The sequence below is a fragment of the Puntigrus tetrazona genome, chromosome 16 (genome assembly GCF_018831695.1).
Source record: "Puntigrus tetrazona isolate hp1 chromosome 16, ASM1883169v1, whole genome shotgun sequence".
NCBI lineage: Eukaryota > Metazoa > Chordata > Actinopteri > Cypriniformes > Cyprinidae > Puntigrus > Puntigrus tetrazona.
Genome location: NC_056714.1, coordinates 22909247 through 22930115, shown reverse-complemented (window position 1 = coordinate 22930115; position 20869 = coordinate 22909247). Strand labels below are relative to the sequence as shown.

At 37.0% G+C, this 20869-nt stretch overlaps 2 protein-coding genes across 2 annotated transcripts; one reads left to right on the top strand and one right to left on the bottom strand.

Annotated features, from left to right (window-relative positions):
• The first annotated feature begins 198 nt into the window (after positions 1 to 198).
• Positions 199 to 14149, top strand: LOC122359864 (dyslexia-associated protein KIAA0319-like). The gene is given in 25 exon segments (XM_043260054.1): positions 199 to 477; positions 792 to 912; positions 1611 to 2302; positions 6806 to 6959; positions 7049 to 7147; positions 7234 to 7331; positions 7431 to 7518; positions 7602 to 7630; positions 7632 to 7698; positions 7790 to 7922; positions 8094 to 8141; positions 8143 to 8320; positions 8562 to 8685; positions 8766 to 8895; positions 9735 to 9883; positions 10122 to 10193; positions 10196 to 10272; positions 10366 to 10504; positions 11602 to 11761; positions 11898 to 11989; positions 11992 to 12033; positions 12147 to 12269; positions 12508 to 12598; positions 13561 to 13652; positions 13795 to 14149. Coding segments are annotated over 24 exon segments (3093 nt in total). The 5' UTR covers positions 199 to 477; positions 792 to 860; the 3' UTR covers positions 13959 to 14149.
• A 489-nt stretch (positions 14150 to 14638) lies between these two features.
• LOC122359863 (succinate-semialdehyde dehydrogenase, mitochondrial-like) lies at positions 14639 to 20581 on the bottom strand. Its single transcript, XM_043260053.1, is given in 11 exon segments — positions 14639 to 15882; positions 16390 to 16448; positions 16725 to 16888; positions 16979 to 17040; positions 17043 to 17136; positions 17402 to 17545; positions 17627 to 17770; positions 18579 to 18695; positions 18791 to 18960; positions 19041 to 19128; positions 19896 to 20581. Coding segments are annotated over 11 exon segments (1542 nt in total). The 5' UTR covers positions 20184 to 20581; the 3' UTR covers positions 14639 to 15670.
• Positions 20582 to 20869: the final 288 nt, after the last annotated feature.

Sequence of the window (20869 nt, the reverse complement as noted above, 5' to 3'; positions counted from 1 at the left end):
ATACAACCCTGACGACATGTTTGGGGTGTGGTCGTTATAATATATATATTTATAATTATAGTTTTAGTTAATACATTTAATTAATATATATTTTAATAATAGTAAATGCTAATATAGTTATGAAAAATACGTAAAAATAAATAAATAAATAAATAAAAATGCCTCAAGCCGTACCGATTCAAGGATGTATTGTGTTTCTGCAGCGTCACAGAGATGACGTCACGTGTCTCCCTCCCTCCGCCCTGCTGGTCTCTTGTCTGCTCTGCTGACACGCTCCCTCGCGCAGACATACACCTCAGCATCTCTCCAGCAATATCAGACCTTCATCTCAACAGAACTGCCACAAAGCCAGACCTGCATCCCGACGTTACTCCAGCAGCGTGTTTCCAGCGCGAGCTCGCTATGGAGCAGCAGCGCGGAAGCTGATTCTCGATGCCATGGAAACAGATGCTTGCATAAGAGCGTCACATCCAGCTGGTACAGCTACAACCCACAGTAGCTTTCTATTTAGCCCTCTTGTGTTTAGTGGTTTGCTTGTTTTATGTAACAGCTAGTGGCGGTAAAATTATAATGTACATACAGCAGATAGTATAATGTACAACATGTAAGAATTCTCCAGAGGTATCTGAGCCGTAGGGGCTGGTTGCTATGGAAGGGTGGTTGTCAAATCACACAAGGCCCAGCCACAAATAGGATCTAGAATTGCTGTGAATTAGTATTAATTGATTGATGCTGCTTTCCTGTTATTTTTGTCCAGTTTGTTTGTGATACTTGAGCTCTTGTCCGCCCAGCCTTTAACCTAAGTTTGAAGAGGGAATGACCGTCAGAATCCATCGCTGTGAAAAAGCAGCAGTGCCATCATGAACTTCTTCTCACCTGTTCTCTCGCTTGTCTTGCTCTTCTGTATCAGAGGCAAGTATATTTCTGCATATATATCTATACATCACCACTAAGACAAGTCTGCTCTGCCATTCTGGATTATGGTTGGAATCCATAAATAGAATAAAAAGAGCTTAGGTTGTGAAGTATGTTGATGTTGTTGACGCCTTTAACTTAAGCAGGCAAAACCTGACTTTTGTATAATATATATCAGATTTTTTTCAGTGACACATAGTTTATCGAACATTTAGATGAATTATATGAAAAAAAAATCTACATATAGGTTTTATGTTTTGTATCATAAGTAATACATCAGGCTTTTTATGGTTACTATAGTATTGTATAAGGAGGTGAAAACCATTTTACAATTGAATTTGGTTCCAGTAAATGCTATAATAATATTTATAATAATAAGTTCATTTTTAGAAGACCCTTTCCTTTACTTGCTAAAAGTATTTACACAATAACAGAGAGCAGAAAGTATTGTAAATTGTTTACATTTTTTCAACAGGTGTTGATCAATTTATTTTTGAGGCCTCAGAAATTCACAAATTTTCTTAACAGATTCTGCCATCTGGCATGTGCTTAACATATCAAGCTGCCATTTCATTTGTCATCATTTCAGCACATGAAAGACACTGGAAAATAACAGACTCTAATATAACTAATAACTAAAATGCCAAACTCCGATATTTATTTCACCACGCGTTTGTTGTGTTTTTTTGATGCAGTATCGGGACAGTGCTGGCAGGCTGCAACCTACTCTGAGAGTGTAGTGTCTCCGGAGCTGAGGAGCAGCAGTATTTTGCGTGTTCCAGATGTGTCATCTCTGGCCCAGTGTGCAGGGGCCTGTTGCGATCTCTCAGGCTGTGACCTAGCCTGGTTTTTTGAGGGTCGCTGCTATGTCCTTAGTTGCCAGCGCAAAGAGAACTGCCAGCCGAAGCAGAGACCTGGTACTGACTCTCTCCTGGCATTTCTGCAGCGTGGGCCCCCGCAAACACTCGTTCTGCAATCCCTGGTTCGAGGAGAATCTTTCCCAAACCACTGGCAGCCCCTGCCCAGGCACAGGGGTTCGGGGGACCCCATGAAGGACCTTGCCTTGTTAGAAGGCATTCAGGATTTGGACAACACTGATTCAGAGTATGCCGAGAGTTTCCGAAGTTTGGAGGACAAAAGAGCTGAAGACAGAGATGCTGCAACAGTAGAGCAAGAAGAGAGGCCTGGGCTATATGATTGGCCAATTGTTCAAGGAAAAGAGGAATTCAACCAATCAGAGACAGAGAGACTGACGACAGTGCAGGGCCCTCTCGAAAGCAGCCCCTTTCCTCCAAGTCACTTCCCAGAAGCGAGGAATGAAAGCAAATCAGCTATTGAAGCAGATTCGGATGTTATACCCCCAGTAATCACAACACTTAACACAAGGGTGAGTGTTACAGATTCATGCAAAAGTATAGTTATTTAGACTGATACAAAATATTTCTATTTGAAAAAAATCTTCTTTTGAACTTCTGTTCATCAAAGATTGAGAAACAAGACTAGAGTAATAGCTGCTAAAATGTAATCTTTATTATCATAGGAATAAATGAAATATTTGATATAGTGCATATGTAATATATAGTATATACAGTATATAGCACATATGTAATATTTTAAGAGCTAATTTGCAAAAATAGATAATTGCAAATAGTTTTAACATTTTTTTGAATTTTTGAATTTTTATCTTTTCATCGTGCATTCCAATTAATCTCAATTAAACTGCAGTTGGGTTATTTTTAGTAGGCTAAGAAAAACTAAATAAACAAAAAAACAGCCAACTAACACAAAAAGCATAAAAAAACATGATACGTGATTTTTGAAAATTGTGGAAAAAAGAGTTATCTGTGTATCTTATAAAGTGTAGATTACATAAACATTTAAATATTCAATATAAAATTGAAAAGGCTGTTGGCATGGTAATCAAAAATTAAAAGAACTGTTTTTTTACATAGCTGCCAATTCATCATCACTTGAAATGTCACGATTCTATTTTAATGTTGTGGTGTCATTGGGAAACATGGTGTCTTAAATGCATTCTCACTCTGGCCAAGTGCTTTCATGTCTCATCTGCTGTGTGAAATCTGGAAAGAACATGTAATTTCAGAGTAACTTTTTATTTAACTTTGTATTCATTTGTATTAGGGCTGGGCGATATGGCAAAAAAAATTATCACGATAATTTTTTCCTTATCAGTCGATATCGATAATTATCACGATAAATGTCAAATCTTTATATCTAGCGATTTTAAAGGCAGGTTTTTTTCTCCTGAATAAAAGAAAAACCAGACAATTAATTATTATTTATAGTTTATTGTCAGAACATGACAAATAATTTTCAAACAATGATCAATTGAGGTAGATACAGATTTGAATATTACTAGTTACATCAACATCAATAGAATAATATTATTAATATTAATAGAATATATAAAACGTTTTTATAAAAAAATAAGAACTGTAAAATTATACAACATTTGTAACATGGCTCTGACTGTAAATGTAGAGTTAAAGTGATTAAGTATATTTATCTTCCAACAAAAATGAGAATAGACAAATCTTTTCAGCATGCCAATCCCTTTGTGCAGCTGATTTAACACATTTTGTAAAATGTTTGAGCTGTCTGACAATATAAATAAAAAAAAATAATAAACAAAAGAACAATCTTAACCATTTTTCAGCATTTACTGCTCAAGTTTTCAACAGCCAAAGACATTTCCCTACAAGTTACGTGCAAGCAAGAAAGACAAGTCTGTCTACAGTCTCAGGTTTTAAAGCTGCTCTATGACAGGTCACAATGTTTCCTCCAGTACTAAAAGCCTCTCGGAAGGGAGCTGGTAGCAGGGATACACAAGTAACGCTTGCTAGTTGGCTTACTTTTGGAAATTTTTGTCATACATCTTCCACCAATCCAGGGGTTCTGTTTCACTGTCTGCATCTGGAGCCATGAGGTAGTGCTCCAGCTCCATCTCCACTACCTGCATGTCAGTGAGTCCTGTGTTGCTGGGGGATGGCCTCTTAAAAAAACTGCCAAGTGACTTCCTCTGCTTCTTGGCAGGAACAGCTGCAGCAGCTCCCCCCTCTGCCTCCATTTCTTCTGTTCTGTATGAAGCCTGTGAAGTGGATGGACCTTGGTCTCCTTCCATATTCAGAATCTCAGAAACTGCTCTTTGTTTGATTCCCTCAATTTTCTCTGGCCTGATATATTGAGTCTTGAAGCGCTGGATCAACCAAGGATGCCATATCAAGCAGTTCATCTGTTATCTCCTCATCATACTTCTCACTGAGATAGTCTATGACTACTGTCTTTATGTCCTTTGTGAGCTGTGTGTCATCATCAGAATGTTTCAGGACCTCTGTTTTGAAGAGGTGCAGCACAGGCTTAAGGTAGGACACACTCACATAAGATTCACCAGACAGTGAATCTGTGAACTCAAGAAGTGGTTTCAAGCCCTCATTTATTGACTCCAAAACGTCAATGTCCTGCCAGGTAGGCACCAAGTGTCTGGTTTTCTTGTCAGCAGTGAGTACCTGACTGATAGCCTTGTGCTGTTCAATCACCCTGGCCACCATCTTTTGGCGTGAGCCCCACCTGGTAGGTGATTCTGTCACCATCTTGTGTCTGGGCAGTTTAAGTTCTTCCTAAGCAGTCACAAGGTCTCTTTTCTTTTTCCAAGAGAAAGAGAAGGCAGCCACTACTTTTTACACAGCCCGACAGCTCGTTCCACCCTCTTGTCCTTCCCGCTTTCTCTGAGGAAGGAATGGAAATAGATACTTACTTTGTCTTTTTCAACACAATATTTTTTCAAATGTATCCACAATATGTAAAGAAAAATATATATAATATACTGTAGCAACAATTGAGCAGCACAAGGCCATCAGCACTATATAAATTAGCTTTTTATATCAGCATCATTACTACTACTACTCCACATTAAATATTTAGGCTAAATTATGCATTTCAGTTTTAAATATGGCTTCTTTCTTGTAATCATTAACATTTAAGAACACATCAATAATACAACTGGGGCTGCAACTAACAATTATTCTAATAATCGATTAGTCAGTCGATTATTTTTAGTTAATCGATCAATTGGATAAAAACAAAAAAAACAATTAAAGCATTAATTTTTATTCAAACAGAACTAAAATCTTTAGAAAGTGCACTCCAAAAAAGAATTTAAAGCATCTCAAACAGAAGTTTTAAGCATCTCTTAATTTTCTCATGCCATTTTTTCTTGTCTAGTAATCTTGATTTAAGATTTTTTTAATATATTTGGACTGGAAACGAGACAAAATTACTAAGTAAAAAAGCTTTTTGCAGTGTAGGAGTGAATTTTTAGGCGACCGTAATTTTAGAACGTTCACCTTTAATGTTTCCATGGCTACGCGTCATGTTTGTCACGTGACACACGCAGCCACAATAACGCTGTATGACAGATGTATCCCTTTTATTTTATTTTTCCGTTTTAATTCAAAATTTTAACACACAACGCAAGATTCAGCACGTAAATTCATAAGTTAACGTTACTCCCAAAAGTTACTACTTTTAGTAATCAATTTTAATCGATTTAATCGATTCGTTGTTGCAACCCTAAATACAATATTGATTTAAAATTCATCATCATTATTATTATTTCTATAACTTTTTGTTATTAGATGGAATACGGAGACTAATGCTTACCAATAGCCAAGTGTAGTCGATGTCCAAAACACTGAAGTCGTGTCCATTTATTGAGCGATGCAGCTTTTACCATGTTTGCACCACTATCAGTTGTGATACATACTTGTCTGGTTTCACTCAGCCCCAGGAGGTGAGTGCTTCAGTCATTCTTGGGCAATAACTTCACCTGTATGATCTTCAGGACAATAAGCTGTTTGAAGGCATTTGCTCTGAAGATTCCAGTCTTCGTCTATAAAATGAACTGTAAGGCTCAGATAAGGCTCCGATGTGCGACTGGACCATATATCCGAAGTAGTAGCGAAGAATTGTACATTTTGCAGATGCCGCTCTACCGTCTCCCTACACTCAGTATATAGCCGTGGAAGCGCTGTCTGCGAGAAATGTTTTCGGCCCGGTAGTTCGTATCTGGGGTCAAGAACGTGGATAAGATTCTTAAATCCTTCATTTTCGACAAGACTAATGGGAAGCATGTCTTTTGCAATGCAATATGCAACTGCTTTTGTGATGTCTCCATGTCTTTTGTTTTTTCTCATAAGGCACGGCTTTCGAAAATGACGACATGAGACTCTGCTGGGTAGTTGCGCTGATGCTTGTAGATGGTCCACGACGTTTACCAACACTTGTTTGGGTCTGTAATTTCTTTGCATCTTCGTATTCTGAAGGGTGACGTTGTTTTAAATGATGAAAGAGGTTTGTGGTGTTGCCTGTTTTTGATGGCACGAGTCGTCTGCACAGTTTGCAGTGCACGTCGCTCTGTTTTGTGTCGGATTGCAAAAAACCAAAATAGCTCCAGACTACTGAAGTTGAGTGACCTTTCTTGTCAACTAAGTCTGTGACCTGCGAGCTAGTCGTGGACGGTGCATTTTCTTCACTGTCGCTCATTTTTCTTACTCCTCCAACACGTGCAACTGACACTGTATGGCTGTATAGTACTAACACTGCGTGTGGCATCCAGAAGCGCAGGCTGCAAAATGCGTGCGCAGCGTTACGTATAGTGCGTAAACATTATCGAGCGCTTATCGAACTGTCATTATCGTGTTATCGAGAAAATTTATATCGTGAAAATTATCGTTATCGAATTATCGCCCAGCCCTAATTTGTATCTTTTAATTGCATTTTATTGCATTGCTGGTGCCCACTGTCACCTTACAAGCTTTGTGTTGACACAGCTAAATAATTGAGAAAAGCTATTTTTCATTTATCATTAAAGGCTGAAGAAGACCCGGAGAACATTTCCTCTGCAGCTGCTGCCCCTAACGTCCTGCAAGACGTCAGCACAGAGCCATCGGGGTCAAGCACAGCCAGTTCCTTCATTACTTCACCCAGCACTGAGGCCACACCACGAATGATCTCAGAAGAACCAGGTGCTACTGATGCACTGCTAACGCAAGCATCACTATTATTATTACTCAGGTTATTTTATGCTTTCTTTTCACACACTCTCTGTGTTCAGTAAGATCCCTGACTGTGTCCATTAGTGGCCCTGTGGAAGCAACACTCCCTCGAAATACTGTTGAACTAACTGCTTCTGTAAATTACGATGACACTGCAGGTATGGCCTTCTGTATTTAGAATAATGTGCATTTCTGAATTATGATTATGCATTTAAAGTGAAGTTGATGGGGCATTTTTCATCAGAAGCTCTTTACACGTATGAGTGGACTTTGGTAACCTCAGAGGACGGACATCGTGGAGTAATAGATGGACAGCACAACAAGTCTGTCAGAATTACAGAAGTGAGATTCAAATCCTTGTCACTTTCACTGTGACTGTCAAGTGATAATTTAAAAGATGAGACGGTTGTGTTTCTAAAAAAAACTTTTCTTTTATTGCAGCTTTCAGAGGGTGTTTATACTGTCAGAGTGTGTGTGAAAGCGCAACAAGCTTATGGAGAAAGTGCTGTGAACTTCACAGTACACCCTGGTACACCTGCACCTTCTTTAGTTCTTGCTTTAATATTACTTATAGCACAGATAATGTTTATGTGGGGTTTTTTCAATCTGTAGCAGTGAATATAAACAAGCCTCCAAAAGCCCATCACTTTGCCCAAGAGCCAAGATGTGCTTTTCCAAGAAGGCTCCATCTTCATCATTAATGGCAGTGGTATGTAGCTTGTGTCAGTTTTTCTCTGTTGTCTTATTACATCATGTAAGTCATGAGTTTTTAACCAAACATACATCCTGATGCTTTCCAGAGAGTATGGATGATGCTGGAATCGTCAGTTACATGTGGGAGAAGGTAGACGGCCCTATTTGGAAGCCTGAAGGCCCTGTGGATACACCTGTACTGCAGCTACAAAATCTTTCACCAGGAGAATATACCTTCAAGTAAGGACTTGTTAAGAGCTTAAGGATAGAATAGGCCTGTGCAGATTTAAATTTTCATTCTTTCTCTGAAGCTGTTGAAATCTTTGGTGGCTAATTCCTCTGGGGCCTTTTTTAATTTGGCTTAACTTCGTTAACTTCATCCTGACCTGATTTTTGCTTGGCCAACATTAGGCTGACGGTGTCTGATTCCGATGGGCTGGCCGACTCAGCAATGCCACAGTAAAGTCAGCATGCCAAAAGATGACCCTCCTCGGGCCAGAGCAGGCAGTGACCGTGTCGTGACCCTGCCTGTCAACTACCTCACCTTGTGGGGTAACAACAGCACGGATGACCATGCCATTACAAGCTACCTCTGGACTCTCCGTCCCAGCAGCCTGACCCAAGGGATCACGATGCAGGTAAGATTTACTTTACCAAGTACATAAATGTGTGTACCTTGTACATAAATGCTCTGAAGTTGTTTTTTTTCATTGCTAAGGACACTTTTTGGAATTTATAAGATAAATATTAGTTCTGCGGGTCCTTGTACTTTAAATTGTATTGAATGAAGCAACTGTGATGTAATTTGTGAATTTTGGTTGACAAAAATGTTCAGGAGTTGATGTTGAGTTAATGTGTTCAAATGCTACTTGTTTTCAGGATGCAAGATCACCGGTCCTACAGCTATCTGATCTCCAGGAGGGTCGGTATATGTTTCAGCTAACAGTCACTGACTCCAGAGGTCAACAGGATTCAGACACCGTCTCAGTCACTGTGCTGCCTGGTAAAACAACTTCACCTATCAGTTTGTATGAAGAAAAACTATGCATCTTTTATAACTGATTTTTTTTGTGTGTTTGGTAGCAAACAAAGCACCAGTCGCTATAACAGGACCAGAACGGCAGATCATCCTCCCAGTCAACAGCATCGTGTTGAATGGCAGCAACAGCACTGACGATATGGCCATCGTCAGCTACCAGTGGGACTTGATCAGGTACAAACACACTGACTTGGTATAACTAGTAATGTTTGGGCAATGAATAAATGAATTAGCAGTTGGTTCTTTACAATGAGCTGGTTCGTGGACTAAACAATTTGTTAGCAAATATATGTAAATTAATTATATTATTATATGTATATGCATACATATACATACACATATACACAGTGCATTATTTTGTTATATAAACATTTGTTTACAATTCATAAGTTTGGAGTAAAAAATTGTTCTGTGATTTTTAGGCAAACTGAATTTTACCATACCACCAAACTTCAGCAATCATTATAATAGGCTGATTTGGTGTTTAGGAAATATTTATTTTTATTATTAGTGTTAAAAACAGTTGTGCTGCTCAGTTTTTTGTGTGTGTGGAAACCATGATACCTTTTTCAAGATTAAAAATAAACTAAAGTACTGTGATAATTTAAATTCAATTTGACACTTTAAATTTGGTCAGTTTAATGCATACTTGGTGAGTAAAAGCACTAATTTCATGAGAAAAAAACTTTTTAAAAGTAGTTTACACAGGCATTTTTTTACATATGTTTAAAGCATGAAAAATATCACAGGACATCTTTAAACGTGACGTCTTGAAAATGTATTAAATCTTATTTATTGAAACAAGAGAATCGATTAACAAAAATCCCAGCTCCATAAATAATGTAACAAGTGATGCATATGTGATGCAGCAGGATCTGTTATTGCTTCATCCTGCTTCTGAATATTTGCCCTACAGACAATTTAAAACAATTAGTTTTGCATGAATAGTAAAGGACTTTGGTAAAAAGTGTATTGATGTGCCATTACGACTCTCCTCATATGTAACCATGAAGTGGCCCTCCAGGCTTGAAGATAAAAGATGCCAATAAAGCAGTTGCCATAGCGAGTGGCCTGAGATCTGGGAGTTACAGGTTCAGGCTGACTGTGACAGATCAGCAGGGAGAAACAGACAGCGCAGTCCTGACTGTCATGGTTAAAGAAGGTGAGGAGACTGAAATGTATAAATACAAGCAACATGCTTTTTGTATCTACATTTAAAATGCATGTCAGAAAATGGCATTTATTTTAAAGAAAGACATCACAAGAACGCTTTTAAAAAGAAATATTTAATGAAAATTTTTTATTTTATTTTAAAATGATTTCATGGTAAATAAAAAACAACTGTGGGTAATCTGTTCAAAATTAAAAACATTTTAAGACCTATGTTATTAAATTCACAGCAAAAAGCTTGCCACTGGTCGCCCATGCCAGCGGCAGCCACACGCTCACTCTACCCAACAACTCTCTGGTGCTCAGGGCTCCGTATCCAACAGCGGAACAGCAAACGTGTCTTTTCTTTGGGTCAGAGATGAACAGAGCCCCGCTGCCGGGGTGAGTGAGATATTTGTGTTTCTTTTTGTAACATTTGCAGCAGCTCAGTGTTTTACCTGATAATCTCTTTTGTTTCACATCTATTGAGAGTAGGATGTGTTATATGGTTCAGACCATGAGGCCTTCCTTTACCTCGCCAACCTGGTAGAAGGAACGTACCTCTTCCAGCTCCGGGCCACGGATGTCCAGGGCCGCTCAAGCATGGCTACAGCCACCGTGGAAGTACGCCCTGGTAGGAAAACAGTTGCTAGATGTTCAGAGTACACTACCATTTAGAAGTTTGGGTTCAGGGCAAATGTTTAATGTTTTTAAGATCACACATTTATTTGATTAATATACAGTAAAATTCATAATATTTTACATATGAACAATTCTTTCATTCTTTCGTTAATGAATATAAAATTAAAAAAGCATTTATTTTTCTTTTGTAACATAGCAAATATCTTTTGAACATCTCTTTTGATTAATTGATTAATTGGCATTCTTGCCAAATAAAGGTATTAATTTCTTAAAGCTACAGTTCATACATTTTTTGGTTAAAAATGTTCCAAAATAAATTTTTGAGAAAGTACATAACTAGCCGGAGTACAAAACTATTTTATTACCTAACCTCATGCTGATGTTGTTAACATTAACAATTTGAGAACAAAGTCTAACGATAATAATAATTTGCACTGCTTAAAAGTGATATGAGCTAACCGATCATTGAATTTAACAACCATTGGTAGCACGATTTATAGAAATACTTTTTCCCAGAAAAAAAAATGGCAGACTTGTTACTTGTTCAGATGAGAAAGTGAAAATTCATAGGCTAGACAGTATCAACACCAGTGTATTTCAGTGTATCAGTGTACAGTATTTCAGAATGATGTTATACTTAATAAACCTTATTTTGATAAATCCATTCAGCTTATCTATAGGTCTGGCGATAACACTTTTAGCATAGATTACTGTATCCAATTAGATCAAAAATGATTGTAATGACTTTTCTGTAGTTATATTGTGTACTAAGACCGGCGGAAAATGAAAAGTTTCTAGGTCGATACGATTAGAAACCACACTCTCATTCTGGCATAATAATCAATGAAGTTTGCTGCCATACCATGGCTTCAGCAGGCGCAGTGATACCAAGCAAAAATAGTCCCCAGCTATGCTAAAAGTGCTATCACCAGACTTGGAGATCAGCTGAATGGATTCCAAATTGGTAAAACTCAGCTTTTATAGAATGAGTCTATTTCCAAAAACACTTTCATAGCATATTCTTATATTAAGTCATTTTGTTTTCAATTTACATATTGCTCGTTTGCTGCCATTGATACTTGTGTGCAGATCCACGCGAGCGAGAGGAGGTGGAGCTTGAGCTGCAGGTGGGTGTGGCTCAGGTCAGTCAGCAGCAGAAAGAGACGGTAGTGAGACAGCTGGCCGCATTACTGCATGTTCTGGACTCAGACATTGCACTGAAGGGTCTGCATGGCCAGTCAGACATCAGGTACTACACATATACAATAACCAAACTAACAGAACCAGTCTAAATGAGAACTTGTGGGCTTCTTATATAAAGCTAATGTTAATTACTAGAGACTAACTAGTTTAGATAAAGTCAGCATGTGTTTCTTTGTGTTTAGCACTGTATTTAGGTTCTCAGTCCTGGGTCCTGATGGTACAATTCCAGGACCTAAGCTTTCTCATCTGCTAAGAAACCAGCTGTTACGAGAAAAACTGACTTCTTGCTCTTTAAAGTCTTAAGAGTAGACACAGTCGGTAAGTGACTTTTCTTCCTATTATATTTTATTAAATCTGAGAACAGCCATATAATAAATAAAAAGTTTGATAATGCAATGGTTCCGATTTTATCCTGGTTGTGAATTTTTCAGTGTGTTTGCTGCTGTGTTCTGGACGTGGTCAGTGTGATCCCGTTACAAAGAGCTGTTCCTGTGACCCTCTTTGGATGGAGAACCCCATTCGCCACTTCCTTGATGATGGCGAGAGCAATTGCGGTTAGCGTGACCTCTTTGAAATTTCAAGCTGCAAGATAGCAGGAGGTTCATGAAGACATGCTATACTGCTGAAAATGGACAGTTTTTTCCCATTTAATTTTGCTAACGTTACACCTTTATTAATGCCTTCCACTTTGCTAAATAATCTAAGGATACTACTGATGTTATATTATGAAAACATTAGAATGTTTTACAGGGATGGAAAGGCTGAGTGCTAATCTTCTGTCTCCTTTCACAGACTGGAGCGTGCTGTATGTCACAATCTCTTGTTTTGTGACAATAATTTTCCTCTTGTCCATCAGCTGGATTTGTATCTGCTGCTGTAAAAGGTGATAAAGATTCCATTACTGCATGTACTGTAGACAAACTCTGTTTAAATATGTGGCACGAGTTATGTTATATACACTATTGTTCAAAAGTTTAGGTAATTTTTTTTCTTTTTAAAGGAATGAATACTGAGCAAACATGTCAGACATTTATGCTGTTCTTTTAAACTATTTATTAATCACATTCCATTCTTTTGAAATTCCTTTTAATCAGAAAATCCTTTAAAAAATCTGCAATGGTTTTTATATTAAGCAACACAACAGTTTTAAAATAAGGTTTGCTGTTATGGGAAAGGGTTTTTTAAATATATTAAAATAGAAGTTATTACAAATTTATAGTAATATTTCACAGTGCTACTGGTAAATAAATTTACCAACACAAAAGTTTTGAACAGTAGTATTTGAATAGTAGCATCCTGCCACTACTGCATGTTCAGTACTAAATTTTGTCATAATATGTCATTTCAACCCTGTATATGACACCCTTTTGGAACACAAAATAAGATATTTTGAATTATGAGCTGAAATGCCCCAGTTTTTCTTATTCCTTGTCAAAAATCCTGAAGGGTTCCAATAGGAAAATTGTTCTAATTAGAATTTCTATCATAATGAGATTCTTATAAGACTCTAGATTCCTATGAGTTTAGTTTTTTAATTTTTTTCTGGGATCCATTGGCTTTTTAAATAATTCCCTTTTGTGTATGCTGTCTCATTAAACAGCTTGCCACCGAGAAAATGAACAGGATAAGAACTAAATCCTTTGTATAGAAAGTCATAGATAGGAATCTTATAGGAATGGTTCCAAAATAAAGATAGAAATTCTAATTAGAATCCTGTACGGTTTTAGTAATTATTATAATTGTTTATTACAATTGATTTTTTGTTGTATGGGAAAGAAACCTGTTTTGAATGACACAAAAATCTTATCTCCTGTGGTTTCTATATTCATGTTTGGACTGTTGTAGAGGGAGACGCACTAAAGTGAGGAAGAAAACCAAGTACACAATACTAGACAACATGGACGAGCAGGAGAGAATGGAGCTTCAGCCAAAGTATAGTAAGTTTCACCCCTGATTTATCTTATACCACAGTAACTTTGCGGTGAAGAAATAAAAAAGTGATGCTCTTTGGAGTTCTTTCTTTCTTGAGGCTTATAATTCTAGTTACTGCATTCACCTTTCTGCCTTTGTCATCATTAGACATTAAACACAGGAGCACAGAGCACAACTCCAGCCTGATGATGTCAGAATCAGAGCTGGACAGCGAGCAGGACAACCTTTTCAACTATGGGAAAGCTCGGAACAGAGCCAATGGAGCGGTCAGAAATGGAGACACTCTCAGCCTTTGTCCCGTGGAGGGTTGAGTCTCACATGGACACGTGAACATTTCTTCATATGAATATTTACAGCGCAGGGGTACTGTTGAATGTTCCAAAAATACAGATGCAGACAAAAGACTGGCTGAACAAGCGGCCTGCAAAACTACTGAATGTGATGAATATTCACTCAACGATACTTTCAATTACCAATAGCATAGTCTTTTTGAATATAAGAAGACACGTCGTTCAATTCTCACAGTCACAGTAGCCCTCGATATGTTCTTAATAATGCTTGTATGTTTCAGTGATGCGGTGCAAGCAATTGACATCAGTTATTTTGCTATTTATATGATGCTTCTGTGGTACATTTTGGGAAGAGGTTTCAAATAACTGATGCGTAGAAAAGCAAAATGAAAAAGAAAGCAAAGACCATTCTTCTTTATGCAAAATATTTTATTTTTACTGAATTTTCTGAATGTTTATGTGCCTGATTGAAACGCACTCATTTTGTTATGGTTTGTCGGTATTTCAGTCTTGGCCTGATACTGTATATTGGTCTTTGTCTTTATAGCATTCTGGTTTTACGACCTTTTAAAAATGCCTGCTTTATCTGGTATTGCAATAGAAGCCATCTGTATCAGGCATATTGTGACAAGGAGATGCATTTTTTCTTATATTCTTTGTTTAATGCAGCTGGAGATGCAAAAATTAAAGACATATGGCCCTTTACAGAGGTTAAGGCTGTTTTATAACCATATGTTCAATATTTACAGAATCATTCAGAAATGCAATGAAAATGAGCTACATTAAAAATAACAGTGCAATTCTGTTTGTTAATGTGCATATTCGGGCTTAATTTTATATTATTTATGAAAATTAGAACTAAACGAACAGCAGAAGTTGGTTATTTACCAACGCTTTCAGATGTACATGTAGTCTTTGTACCTTTATTTGCTTATTTGCAAAATTTCACTCCCAAGTTAAAAAAATTATATACTTATAAACATTTTCATACCTACAACACTTCACAATACAGTTAGGTATTTGAATAGAAAATTAATATTTACAATAATTAAAAAAAAAAAAAAAAAAAAATTCAGAAAACAACACTAGAACGGTTAAAAAAATACACTGGCACTTACAACATTTGGCCACAATGACAAATTTGTTAACTTGTTTGACTAATCTCCATGTTGCAGTACTTCAATTCAGAAGTTTCTATCCAGCAGAATGAGCACCCAAAACATCCCATCACAGTCAACGATTCATTTTTAACAGTCTTACTCTATTTCTAGAATTACAAAATAGAACACTTAGTAAGCTGAACATTTAAATGATTTTCTAAAGAAGGATTGTGCTTTGATTTCTCACTGTATCTACCCCTAGCGATACATTTATACACTGTAAACTGGGTCTCGTTTTCGGTCTAAAACAAATTTTATATATTGAAGATATATTCTCTCATTTCATCTTGAACTAAAAGTTAAGTTATCCTGCTTTAAAGAATGTTTAGATATTTTTCAGGCATAAAAAAAAAATCTCATTTTAACTAGGTTACATTGATGGCAGATGAATCTCAAAGAGTACAATTTTTACCAATTTGTGCAACAAATATCCTGACAATAAAATGTATCTGTATAGTCATTTTCAGTTCTATATGGTTAATAGACAGTGGTTAACAGTGTTTTTTTGGATTCATGTTTTTAGTATTGCTTAGAAAATGACATACGGCCTGCTAATAAGCAGCAGCAGCAGCTTTAAAGAGAGAGTCCCCCCAAACACATGTACTTTATTTCTAGATACTCATCAATGCCATATTTAGATCCTTCTCTGCCCATTCCAGACTGTTTAATTCCACCAAATGATGCTTCTGTGGTGGAGATCAGACCTTCATTCACGCCGACCATGCCCACTTCCATCTGTTCAGCCACCCGCCAGATCTGACTGATGTCTCTGGAGTAAAAGTAACCTGATGAAAGAAAACAGTGTTGAATGTTATGGCACAAAAGAGAGATGACTGATAGAAGGTATGTAGCTGCTGTTTGCTTTACTTTACCATCCAGACACAGACAGCTAGAGTTTGCACTACTTGATTATTGTGAAATATTATTATAGTTATATTGATAATTAATGTGAATATATTTTAAAATGTGTGATATTTTAGTATCATTTAAATACATATTCAAAGTAACCCTTTGTTTTTGTTATTTAGCGTTCAGGATATAAATAAAATTAGATGTATTTGTTTTAAATTAGAAGTATTTTACAATTGGGTAATTTGCCTCTTAAAATAATTAACTAGAAAAATGTAGTCTATTGCACATGCCTTCAATAAGGAACGCTCTTAGCTGATAAATAAATAAGCATGTGAGGAAGTGGCCAAACTCAACAAAACTGTCCAATAAAACTTTGTAAAATCAGAAGCTACATAGGGGAAAAAAAAAAAAAAAAGATTAATTTGCACAGATGGACAAACCTGCTAAACCAACAGGAGAAGCATTGGCAATGGCGAGTGCCTCCTGTTCTGTGTTGAACCTGGTGGAGAAGAAAAAAAAAGTCAGCAGCTGGCAGACATTCACGCTGAAACATGCAGACCATTAAAACATGTTAGGACGTGAAAAAAAAGAAAGGTAAAGAAGAATCTTATAGCATTTTAATAATGAAAATAAAATATTCTAAAAAAAAAAATCTAATTCAATTTTTTATGCTGATAATATAAGAAATATTTAGATAAAGATTTCATGTTAAATAAGCAACTGAAGTAAATAAATGAGTGGTTATCAGATTCTCCAATAAATAGCATAAACTCACTTAACAACAGGAATCAGGGGTCCAAAGGTCTCCTCTCGCATGCAGAGCATGTCGTTGTTGACGTTGGACAGCAGGGTGGGCTGCATGAAGGAGCCCTCCAGCCTCTTCCCACCTCGAACTATGACAGCTCCCTGTGACACAGCTTCTGTAATCTGGTTCTCCACCTGAAGCAAACAACAGATGATCAACACCTTTAAACCCATCATGATCAGTGCGTGCTTGTTGACAGTGACACAGATGTACTGTATCGGCACCTTCTCGGTGGCGCTGGTGTTGATGAGCGGCCCCTGTGTGGTGGTGGGCTCTGAGCCGTGCCAAGCTTCAGTTCAGCATCCATAGCCTTCGCCAACTTTTCGATGAAAGCATCGTGGATCCCACTCTGTACCAAAAAGCGATTGGAGCACACGCAGGTCTGCAGCAGAGAAACACGCTTACAGGTGAGAAATGGAGAACAGTTGTTTACAGTGACAAACATCTCAAGTACAGTATTTACATGGTGCTCAAAGGTAGCTGTGATTCTGAAACCTTATGAGTACCTAAGTACCTACTACTCATTACTTCTGAAAAACATTGACTTTTCTTCCTTGACAAGGGTCAATGTGCAGGTTAAATATCTCCCTAAAACAAACAAGAAACTGTATTTATCATAAATTAACTTAAGATCGCAATACACTTACCTGTCCTGAGTTCCTGAATTTGGAACCCATTGCTCCTGCAACGGCTTTATCTACGTCAGCACTGTCAAATACAATAAAGGGTGCATGTCCTCCTAACTCCATAGAGACCCTTTTGACCGTCCCTGCAGCATGTCTTAACAGTACCTGCAAAAGCATTTACTTAAGCGATTAATATATTACGGTAAACATTTAATGTTTGCCGGCACATAGAAATGAGATCTTTACTTTGCCAGTGGCTGTGGAGCCAGTAAATGAGATTTTGGCCACAAGAGGGTCCGTGCAGAGCAGCTCCCCTACAGCGGGAGTCTTTTCTCTTGAGCAGGGAACTACATTAAGCACCCCAGGTGGAATGCCAGCCTGAACCGAGAGCTAAAGAAATACAAAAGAATTATTAATTCCGTCACGTACATATATGTAAGCTTTTTTATTGATTTTGAAAGTCGATAAATGTAATTTATTCATTTCAATATACAGTTAATTTCAATAAACAGTTTTTGATTTTAAACATAAATGAATTTTCAGCTTCATTACTCCTGACTTTAGTGTGACATGATTCTTCAGGAATCATTCTAATATGCTGATATGATGCTTAAGAAACATCATCTTATATTATTTGTTTCCTTTAATTAGTGCTGGTAACGATTAATTGCATCCAAAATAAAAGGTTTTATTTTATATTTATATATATATATATATATATATATATATATATATATATATATATATATATATATATATATATATATATATATATATATATATATATATACACACACACATACAAACAATAATATGTGTATATATATTTTTTTATTCATATTGTGTGTATCATATATATATATATATATATATATATATATATATATATATATATATATATATATATATATATATTATATTTTTTTTTTTTTTTTTTTTTTTATTATTTCATTTTTATATATACACATGTGTGTAAGCATGTGTATGTGTATGTGTATACACATGATAAATATACACAATACACACACATATAATGCAGACAAAAACATTTAGTTTGGATGTGATTATAATTCTTGCCCAGCCAATTAATTGACACGTGATGAATTCTTTTTTTGAATAATAAAAATCATACTGACCATAAACTTTTGAACAGCAGTTAATCTACAAAATATGCCTATCGTGTAGACTGGAAACAGACCTCAGCAAGGGCCAGAGCAGAGAGAGGCGTATCCTCAGCCGGCTTCACCACCACAGTGCAGCCCGCCGCCAGCGCTGCACCCACCTTCCTGGTGATCATGGCACTGGGGAAGTTCCACTGTGAGAAGGGTAAATTTGAAATGGTTTTAGTTTAACTCGTTGATCCTTCAGCCCCATGGTGTTATGTGTTCAGAATGAAGGAGGAAGTCTCACAGGTGTGATGATAGAAGCCACTCCCACCGGCTGCTTGAGTAACAGGATCTTGCGGTCCTTGGCTGGAGGTGCCACGATATCTCCATACACACGTCTGGCCTCTTCAGAAAACCACTCCAGAAAGGAGGCAGAGTATGTCATCTCACCGACAGACTCCTTCATGGGCTTCCCTGTATACACATTTGAGTTACAACCAACTTGTAAATGGAAACATTAGATGTCGTCTCCTGTTTTGTAACGGTCAGAATACCTACACACTCTGCTGTGATCAACTTGGCAAGATCTTCCTTGTGCTGATTGATCAGATCAAACCATTTTCGTAATAAAATGCTCCTCTCCTGCAAAAGAACTTGCATTAATGCATACATAAGAAATTCTGAAGGTAATAATGAAATCCTTAATATAAATAGTAATATTTTTATATTTCATTTAAAAACAGATACACCCCCTTAATATTTTGTATGAAATAACAAATATTTTATTTGTTTATAATTTTATTATGATTATTTTTTTAGCATTCTATATTTTGAGAACTATCCTTATTTTCATGTATTATTCTTATTATTTATGAATTAGTTTATTGATTTTTCACATTGTAGAAAGGGGGAATTGTGAGAGAAATGCGCTTAATTCTCATTAAAATAATTAATGCAGCAATGCAAAACACAGCCCTGCAAATGGTCTTATAGTACACAATATATAGAATTTAGCTTTTTTCAGGAGAAATCTGTTAATTTCACTGTTAAGGGATTACATAGTTAATTATTATAAATTAAAGTGATTATTATTATTAATAATAATAATAATATAATAATAATAATAATAATAATGAGTTTAATAGTGGAACTTCAGCTAAGGTTAGTCATCAGATTGTAGTACCACGTTTTTTTCAAGTACTTTATTAGAGTACCATGTTACAAATCAAATCACCATGGATTTACCAAACGATATCAGGTGCATCCACCCCAGAAAGCTTAAGAAACTGTAGTAAATATGGTATTTAGTAAATATGCTTAGTACATTCCAGTAAAGAATGGGATCTAAGTTAATGCGGAAGATTTATGGATGTCAGTCACTCACATTAAAAACGTTTCCCTCCTCTCACCTTGGCCGTGTGATTCTTCCACAGGTGAAAAGCTTTGTATGCAGCATTGACGGCGTCTTGAGCTTCCTTCGTACCGCAGTCCGACACCTTGGCGATCTCTTCTCCCGTGGCTGGATCTAACACGGGGAAGGTGGACGCCGCGGAGACCCAGCGCCCTTCTATGAAGGCTCGAGTCCGCAGGAGCTGCGCTGACACGTCGAGGCTGTACGGCCGCCGCAGCATGCTGGGTAGGCCGAAGAACACCTGCCGGAGAATACACCGACCTCTTGAGAGATATAAACTGCCCATGACAAGTACTGACAGGCCTAATGAAACCGAGCTGTTCGTTCGCGGTTCGAGGCGTGCGGGAGTCTAATAACAAACTCGGTCCAGTCCAGAAAAAGGAGGGCGGCTGCTTTACATGCGCTTTAGCAACTCTCTCCTTATTTACATTCTCCTAACGACTGTTTTACACAAACACACAAACAAACACACATAGGAAAATTCCAAGTTATCGTAATCAATTTCTGTGCTCACTCCAAAAACGCTACAGACTGATTAAAATAATAAGTAATAATAGTAATTGCCCAGTTGATCGCGTGTTGCATCTCTTTGCTTTTCACTCACTGCAGGAAATACAATCCGACACGAGAGACGATTTAGTAGCGACGTCTGATTCGTGAACGAATCGTTTGAGTCGAATCCTTTGAAGCAATGAACTAAACCTGTCCACTAATGAGTCATGAACCGAACTGTTCAAAGGAACCGATTGGCGGAAATGAATCATAATGAATCACATAAACACACCATACTAGTTACAATGAAAGAAAACACCACAGCGCCCTCTGTGAAAAGTTTTATTGTTATTTATTCCACAATCTACAAATATTTTTTCTGTAAATGAAAATACCTCATTCACAGATGAACCACTGTTTAATCTACAGCTGAGAATCTCATATGTAGCAAAAAAAACAATCATAAGATTCTAATGGTCT